Source organism: Oncorhynchus mykiss, chromosome 10, assembly GCF_057628025.1.
Source record: "Oncorhynchus mykiss isolate SJ-2025 chromosome 10, ASM5762802v1, whole genome shotgun sequence".
Lineage (NCBI taxonomy): Eukaryota > Metazoa > Chordata > Actinopteri > Salmoniformes > Salmonidae > Oncorhynchus > Oncorhynchus mykiss.
In genome coordinates, this window is record NC_143031.1 from 65900628 (window position 1) to 65910000 (window position 9373).

At 39.8% G+C, this 9373-nt stretch overlaps 1 protein-coding gene across 14 annotated transcripts in view; it reads right to left on the minus strand.

Moving 5' to 3' along the window:
- The window catches only part of LOC110533185 (teneurin-3), a 411381-nt gene that overhangs the window by 313372 nt on the left and 88636 nt on the right, over positions 1–9373 (minus strand). For all 14 annotated transcript variants that reach the window (XM_036933615.2, XM_036933616.2, XM_090187570.1 and 11 more), the window contains one exon: positions 5615–6011. In XM_036933615.2, the coding sequence (XP_036789510.1) occupies positions 5615–5879 (265 nt within the window). In that variant the 5' untranslated portion in view covers positions 5880–6011. The remainder of the gene's footprint in view (positions 1–5614; positions 6012–9373) is intronic.

Sequence of the window (9373 nt, forward strand, 5' to 3'; positions counted from 1 at the left end):
ATACAGAACTAATAATGAATCAAAACATACAACACATTAGAAATAACCCTAATAAAACAATAACATAATCATATTTGTGTTATGAATAATAACATGAATAAATATTATAGTTTTAGTATAGTTTTACAGATTTAAATATTTTCTCAACATGAAAAAAAAAAAACGGAATATGTCATAGAACAAAGTACTTAGAAATATCTGAGAGAAATTCCTACATTTGTTACAAATGGTACAAGACACAGTAACCATGGATCAAAATGAACTATTTAATTATCTGGGACCTCATATGCCAACACAACTACAGGCATAGAATTAGGAATTGAAATACTATATAATTGTATAGGATCTCTATGACTACAGCCAACAATACACTGTATAATTCATCTTAGGCCTATTAAACATTCTACTACAATTGAAGTGGCTTGCATTTTATGTTAGGGAATTTTAAAACATGATCCAATTAAAAATAGAGTCTGTGATACATAATTAATTTAGTTCCTTTTTTAACCAACGTTAATGATTTCCTGCAAAGCTAAACTCTTTTCTCTCGCTTAAAGACATTTATGTCACACCTACATTTAGATCTAGACTGAATTCCATTCTGTGGGTTTAGCTGCCGTGGTGATGGGAATAGGCTGGCTAAGAACATGCCTGAACATATATATACATAAAAAAATATATATATATTAATACGGTCACGAAATGATATATGATAATCACTGAATAGCAGCAGGAATAATATTTTTTACAAACGTTTCACAGCATTTAAATGTAAAATAAATATAATTTTTTTTTACATTTAAATGCTGTGAAATGTTTGTAAAAAATATTATTCCTGCTGCTATTCAGTGATTATCATATATCATTTAGTGACCATATTTAGCGATAGTTTTTTAAATATATCAATACGGTCACGGATATATATATATATTTGTATATTATATATTTTTTTTACATATAAATGCTGTGAAATGTTGGTAAAATATTATTCCTGCTGCTATTCAGTGATTATCATATATCATTTAGTGACCATATTTAGCGATAGTTTTTGCTTCAGTAATAAGTTATTATATTACTTTTGAATCCTTATTAGATTAGTATACATTCACTCTGAGAACGTGTTCTTCCAGCTCAGACTAGTTAATACTCACTCTTTTTGGGATAATGGAAAGTGTTTCAAGCCGTACTACTTATGCAGTTGTGAAAATGACTGTAATATAAACGTAATACCTGTATCTCAGTGAGAGGCTACTGTATTCCATAGGCCTGGGTAAAATGTCCATAACAGTGACAACAACTATGGCTTATTTCTTTTTAAAATATCGAAATATTTAAGGGTACAAGATTCAGATGAATACATGCTTTATCTCATTTAGGGTAGAGTATTATTTAACTACGTTTAGATTCAAATATTCAAATGTTGTTCTCAAGCTATAAGTCATCCTCATTGTGAATTGGTTCTGATGCATGCCATGCCCCACGTGGTAGTAGAATCCAGAAGTTTCACAGCACGGTCAAATCATTGGTTGATCAAAAAAAATGAAGAATCTTCCAAATTCCCTCCGAGATCATTTGCATTATAAGAAGGATAGAATATTGACTGTTAAATCTGTGGATAAAATACTGTCTGGAGCAATCTTTGATCTAGGAATAAGAGTGACTACAAAGGCTTGTTAATTACAGACATAACTAAGATAGTCACTGCAGTTCAATTAAAATTATATTAATTTTAAATGAACGCCAATTAGTGTGGCAATGAAAATGTACATGATAAGATAATTAAAGTCATTACCTTTTTTTCTCTCCAATATTTATGAATTGTTAATTGGAGTAGAGGAACAATCAATGAACTAGTAATGAACTTCCAAGTACTTTTGTTATGTTTCTGGAAAATATGGCTGGACCTGGTAAAACGCTTTGCCTCCATCTTTCCACGAACCAGTTCATGTCACGAGTTCAAAACAGTTTCAGATCTATGCGCTCGCTGTGCGTTATAAAATCTAATAATTACAAAAATCACAGTTTTTTTTTATTTTATCCCTGATGGGCAACAATTCGAATTATTCCAGCTTTAGTCCATTAAGTTTCACAAATGACTACTGTCCCACTATTATTTCTGAAGTGACCAAATCATTTAGGTCAACGTCAAACCCATAGAATTTGAATGAATAGAATGGTCAAATAGATTCAAAACCCAGAACTATTTCTATGGTGTCACCATATTAATATACATAATAAACAAACGGTGCTAGCTATATTACCTTAGCATAGTGTCACCATAAGCTCCTATGTTACTGTCAGTGACTGGGCGAGGAGACAGAAAGAGGTGCTTAGCCTTGAGGCTTTGAATAGTAGTTAAACATTAAGTTATTAAGTCTGTCGAGCGATGGCTGTGGCCCAACAAGTCAACAAGTCTAGTGACCGAGTGGCCCACTTAGGGGACTAGCTCAGCCAGCGAGAGGCAGAGAGGGTGTCGCTATAATAATTTGGGGGATGCTTATATTTGTTCTGTTACACAAAAGTGGGTCGCCATTGTACAGCGCCCCTGGAGCAATTAGACATTAGACATGTTTTTCCTTGTCAGCACCTTAAGTCGCAGTTGTAAATGAGAACTTGTTCTCAACTGGCCTACCTGGTTAAATAAAGGTGAAATAAAATAAAAAAGTGTCCCAACACGCTAACCTCGAAGCTACCTGCCGCCCCCATCTGTCTCATGTCTGTTAATATGGGGAGGATGACATACATAGCCCCAACCTACCCAGACTGTTACCCCTTTCCTTACCCCAATACCCCCATCTACCTGTCAACACATTACCCCTGGAGCTCCTTATCAGATAGACAAGCCCCAGTGTTCATGTTCAACACTAACCATGCAGCTATTATTTACCATTTAGCAGAGACCTTTTAATCCAAGCCCCAGTGTTCATGTTCAACACTAACCATGCAGCTATTATTTACCATTTAGCAGAGACCTTTTAATCCAAGCCCCAGTGTTCATGATCAACACTAACCATGCAGCTATTATTTACCATTTAGCAGAGACCTTTTAATCCAAGCCCCAGTGTTCATGTTCAACACTAACCATGCAGCTATTATTTACCATTTAGCAGAGACCTTTTAATCCAAGCCCCAGTGTTCATGTTCAACACTAACCATGCAGCTATTATTTACCATTTAGCAGAGACCTTTTAATCCAAGCCCCAGTGTTCATGATCAACACTAACCATGCAGCTATTATTTACCATTTAGCAGAGACCTTTTAATCCAAGCCCCAGTGTTCATGATCAACACTAACCATGCAGCTATTATTTACCATTTAGCAGAGACCTTTTAATCCAAGCCCCAGTGTTCATGATCAACACTAACCATGCAGCTATTATTTACCATTTAGCAGAGACCTTTTAATCCAAGCCCCAGTGTTCATGTTCAACACTAACCATGCAGCTATTATTTACCATTTAGCAGAGACCTTTTAATCCAAGCCCCAGTGTTCATGATCAACACTAACCATGCAGCTATTATTTACCATTTAGCAGAGACCTTTTAATCCAAGCCCCAGTGTTCATGATCAACACTAACCATGCAGCTATTATTTACCATTTAGCAGAGACCTTTTAATCCAAGCCCCAGTGTTCATGATCAACACTAACCATGCAGCTATTATTTACCATTTAGCAGAGACCTTTTAATCCAAGCCCCAGTGTTCATGATCAACACTAACCATGCAGCTATTATTTACCATTTAGCAGAGACCTTTTAATCCAAGCCCCAGTGTTCATGTTCAACACTAACCATGCAGCTATTATTTACCATTTAGCAGAGACCTTTTAATCCAAGCCCCAGTGTTCATGATCAACACTAACCATGCAGCTATTATTTACCATTTAGCAGAGACCTTTTAATCCAAGCCCCAGTGTTCATGTTCAACACTAACCATGCAGCTATTATTTACCATTTAGCAGAGACCTTTTAATCCAAGCCCCAGTGTTCATGATCAACACTAACCATGCAGCTATTATTTACCATTTAGCAGAGACCTTTTAATCCAAGCCCCAGTGTTCATGTTCAACACTAACCATGCAGCTATTATTTACCATTTAGCAGAGACCTTTTAATCCAAGCCCCAGTGTTCATGATCAACACTAACCATGCAGCTATTATTTACCATTTAGCAGAGACCTTTTAATCCAAAGCCACTTATAGTCATGCATGTATACATACATTTTTACACATGAGTGGAATCGAACCCACTATTCTGCCGTTGCAAGCGCTGTGCTCTACTACCAACTGAGCTACAGAGGACAAGCACCTAGTGAGACACCAACGAGAGAGGTAATGAGATTCTTTCTTTTTGGATTGAAACCGTAGCCAGAACATGTTTTCTTCATGATATAAGTGCACTGTAAATGTAATTACACCGCGTCCCTTATCCACAGAAACTGATTCCTGATAGGGCAGGGTCGCGTCCTTGAACGCACTTTAAATCTGAAGTAGTCGGCCCGTTTCCCTTATCTAAGGTAAACATTTGAGCCTCGGCCCAGCTCGGTGGCATAAGTCAACATGAGGGGTCCCACCTGAGGTAAACGTATGTAAACAGAGACAGACTTCACCTCTTAGGGGCCAACCTAAGGAAGAGTTCAAGCAGGTACAGCTGACCGTGACTACAGAGTAAAATCTACGGACAGCTTGAAGTGGAATGACACAGGTCCTGGTACTCAATTTAATTTTACAGTCCTGAGGATCATATTTACATTTGACAGTACTGGTGATCATATTTACATTTGACAGTACTGGTGATCATATTTACATTTGCAGTCTGGGTGATCATATTTACATTTACAGTCCTGGTGATCATATTTACATTTACAGTCCTGGTGATCATATTTACATTTGACAGTACTGGTGATCATATTTACATTTTACAGTCCTGGTGATCATATTTACATTTTACAGTGCTGGTGATCATATTTACATTTGCAGTCTGGGTGATCATATTTACATTTACAGTCCTGGTGATCATATTTACATTTACAGTCCTGGTGATCATATTTACATTTATAGTCCTGGTGATCATATTTACATTTTACAGTCCTGGTGATCATATTTACATTTTACAGTGCTGGTGATCATATTTACATTTGCAGTCTGGGTGATCATATTTACATTTACAGTCCTGGGCATCATATTTACATTTACAGTCCTGGTGATCATATTTACATTTACAGTCCTGGTGATCATATTTACATTTACAGTCCTGGTGATCATATTTACATTTACAGTCCTGGTGATCATATTTACATTTACAGTCCTGGTGATCATATTTACATTTACAGTCCTGGTGATCATATTTACATTTACAGTCCTGGTGATCATATTTACATTTACAGTCCTGGTGATCATATTTACATTTACAGTCCTGGTGATCATATTTTGGAGCCAATAGTCAAGGTGGTATAAAAAATGGAGGTGATGGATGATACTCTGTACCGGTAAGTACCAGGCCCCCTCAAGCACTGCCTACATGGTCAGCCACAGGGCAGCGCCCCTAGAGCATGCTAGGTGCCTTGCTCAAACGCACAACGGCAGGGGGATAACTAACTGGGCTAAATAGTACCTTGTCGGGTGTACTCGTCCTGTTCACGGTGCACCATCTCCTTCACTCTGCTGCTGTACAATAGTCTGGAGGAGTCCTGGTGGTCGAAGGCCTTGAGCGTCTCGCTGGAGCTGTACGACTTCTGGGTGGGTACCCTCGGTCCCGGGCCACCGCCGCCGCCGCTGCCGCACTCCTCGCTGTCGCCGGACGAGCCCGTGTAGCGCCGCTCCTTGTCGCGCCTGCTCTTGGTCAGCGAGCAGTAGGGCCTGCGTTCCTTTACGTCCATACTGCCAGCATGCTTCGCCGACCCCGGCGGATAGACACAAACACGGCACGGACCGGGACGCTGGAGGAAGATGGGTGGGAGGAGGTGGAGGAGGGAGGGTCCGCCCAACCCGCTCCGCTTAGGCTCGGCTACCTGGAGAGAGGGAGGACAGGGAAAGAGAGAGGGAGGGGAAGAAAATGAAAGAAAAAGTGTGAGACACAGCGGTCAGATAGCGCTAAGCTGTGCACTTAATCTTCCCGGGATCCTGAAATCCTCCCCACCTTCTGGAGTGTTCAGCAGTGCTAGTGTGTGTGTGTGCGTGTGTGTGTGTGTGTGTGTGTGTGTGTGTCTCGGCAGGGTCTGAGTGCATTGGAGTGAGGAGAGGCAGGCAGGAAACAGCCTTTAGGAACTGAAGTAGGGAGGGCAGGGGTGAGAGGGGAGTGGGAGAGGGAGAAAAAAGCCGGGGAGGCGGGGAGAGGAGGGGGTGACTTAATTGATTACTCCCGTCCCCCTGATCTGGTATGTGTCTAGAGTTGCTGATAAGCACGACACATCCATTAGATAAAAATGCATGCGCGTGTGCATGTGTGTGCGTGTGCGTGCATGTGTGTGCGTGTGTGTGCATGTGTGTGCGTGTGTGCATGTGTATCAAGGAGGAAGGGGAAAACATTTTCAATCTTTCATTAAGCCCTGCTGCCATCGAGAATTAATCAAATCTACAGACAACATCCTGAGAACAAAAAATAAAACAACATACTTGTGTGTGTGTCAGAGTAATAACCATTGCATGGAGTCCCCCCAGGGGTACTTTTCAAATATTTATTAGCCAAAAAACTTTCTCTCTGCTTCTAATTTTGCGTTCTGATCATTGCGGCCATTTTAATTTGGAAATGTTGGCTGGCCCTTTTCTGGAGGTCTCCCAGAGATTGTGCATGGCTGCTCTTTCTCAAACATATATCTTTTTCCTTTTTTTTTTGAAGTCAACAACATATTTCTTGATAAGGTTTTCCTGCGTCAGTTTTCTAAACTCGTCCCAGATGATAGCAAAGCGAGGGAGGCAGTTGGGAGGTTTGGAAGGTAGATTCTCCCTAATGAAATGGGGAGAGATGCTTCTACGGCCCTATAACATCTGCGATGCCGAGAACACACGGAATCACGGAATCCAGACATGAAAACAGATTTCATGAATATTCAATAAATGTGTTGAACTTAGTAGGGAATCAACTAAATGTACTGAACATGTATTAATTTGCCCAAGTTTATCATAAGACATGAACAGAATGCATCAGTGATTTGTATTTCCTGGAACTTTCTGAAGAGGCAGGGAGAATTCCCCTGTCTGTGTATGTGACTCTTTGTATAGATTTCTCAATTAAATGTTAATTATAAAATAGCCTATGCTTACCAGGCAGAATGAGATCATGATTATTTGCATCAAACCAGTGGGTATTTGCTTTGCAAACTCTACCATCACATGTACTCTACAAAAATACTGCTAAACCACTGCCTCTTGCTAGGTGCACACTGGAATTAAAGGGTAATTACACACAACAATGTAAATTGAAAGAGTGGTATCCTGATGTGGTTTAAGCACTGTTGTGGATTTACAACATCCAATTTAGTTGTATTTCTATTTAAAAAAGTGGGACTGTGAGTGCGTAAAAAAAAAAAAAAAACAGGGTCAAATTGAAACCTGGAAAAACATAATGGAGAAAACAGAATTTGGGATAAAACTAATGCTAATCAGGCAAAACATAAAAGAGATTTGATAGGGCTATGCTTCTGATCAGAAGAGGAGAATATCATCATTTCTCTGCCTTCTCTCTCTCCTCACTATCAGGAGGAATTGAACAGATGACAAAGAGAGAACAGGCGTTATTTAAAGGGTAACGCTAAGGTATGCCAGGCTGCCGCTCCTGGTTGAAACGGTTGACAGCATCATTTGCTTTCCCCCCACACAACTGTGTGTGTTATTGGGTCTTCCTACGCATGGCAGTGGATAGACAGAGTAGGGGGTTTCCCTGCCATGCCCTGGGGGCTGTGGGCTGTCCCACCTCATGGTCATCTTCATTTTGATTGGTCTTTTAATTTGCATTTATTCCACACACCAAATACAAACATACATATACGAACAGCAATTTACAGACAAATACACACAACGACGACTCAATTCTCATCTGCTCAGACCCAAATGCTCACACCCCATCCCTAGTGCCTGCCTTATTGTTGCCGTTAAATGGTATCAATTTGTTTTTCTCATTCGCCCATGTTGTTTCAATATTTCAATAATCAATCATTACATTTTTACATTGTATGAATAATGGCAGATTGATTGATTCCTAGGTTTTTGGTGGTCATCTTAAATAGATAAATAAGTCTGCTGCGGTGGCATATCAGCAGCCCCAACAACGACAAACTATCATTCATGAATATTAATAGATACAGTATGAGGAGAGGAAGAGAGAGGGAGAAACAGAGAGCGAGCGAGCGACTGAGGGAAAGACGGCTCCTCACACTGCTGGTTTATAGTTTAGTAAAAATGTACCGAGGCAGACAGGAGGGCAGAGTGACAACTGAGTGAGTGAATGAGTAACGGAGGGAGGGAGGGAGAGCAGGAGAGGTGACTGATCTGTGAGGAGTGCTTATGCGGGAATGAGACTTAGTGAGTGAATCAGATCAGCAGCACTGTGGTGATCTGTCAGGACCAGTCAGTTAGACAGACCAGGGCTGAAATTAGGATTAGCATTTTGTCACCTACCAGCCACACTGGCAGGGCAGCTGCAGCTCTGATCCTCACACCATGCCCCCCTGGTAGGGCCCCTTACATGGCCCCTCACGGCCCCTAGCTTCACATCCTCAGCTGGGACAACCCAGCACTCCACTGCTAGTAGTGTGAAATAAATCATTTAAATTCACACACATTTGTTGTCTCATAACTATTCCCCAGGTCGTTGCTGTACTGTAAATGAGAACGTGTTCTCAGTCAACTCACCAGGTAAAATAACGGTAATAAATATATATACAGTGGGGCAAAAAAGTATTTAATCAGCCACCAATTGTGCAAGTTCTCCCACTTAGAAAAAGATGAGAGAAGCCTGTAATTTTCATCATAGGTACACTTCAACAATGACAGACAAAATGAGAAAAAAAATCCAGAAAATCACATTGTAGGATTTGTAATGAATTTATTTGCAAATTATGGTGGAAAATGTCTGTCATAGTTGAAGTGTACCTATGATGAAAATTACAGGCCTCTCTCATCCTTTTAAGTGGGAGAACTTGCACAATTGGTGGCTGACTAAATACTTTTTTCCCCCACTGTATATATCATTTTTGCACACAGTCATTAGTAGGTTTATCAAACACAGATTATATTATTGGAAAATATAATTTTCTTCAATGTTTACAATCATTTTCAGCTTGACTTAATACTAATGTGCTGGATCTTATACAGAGAAAACATTATTAACGTCTCCTCTGAACATTATACATATTTAAATTGTCAAAACATTACA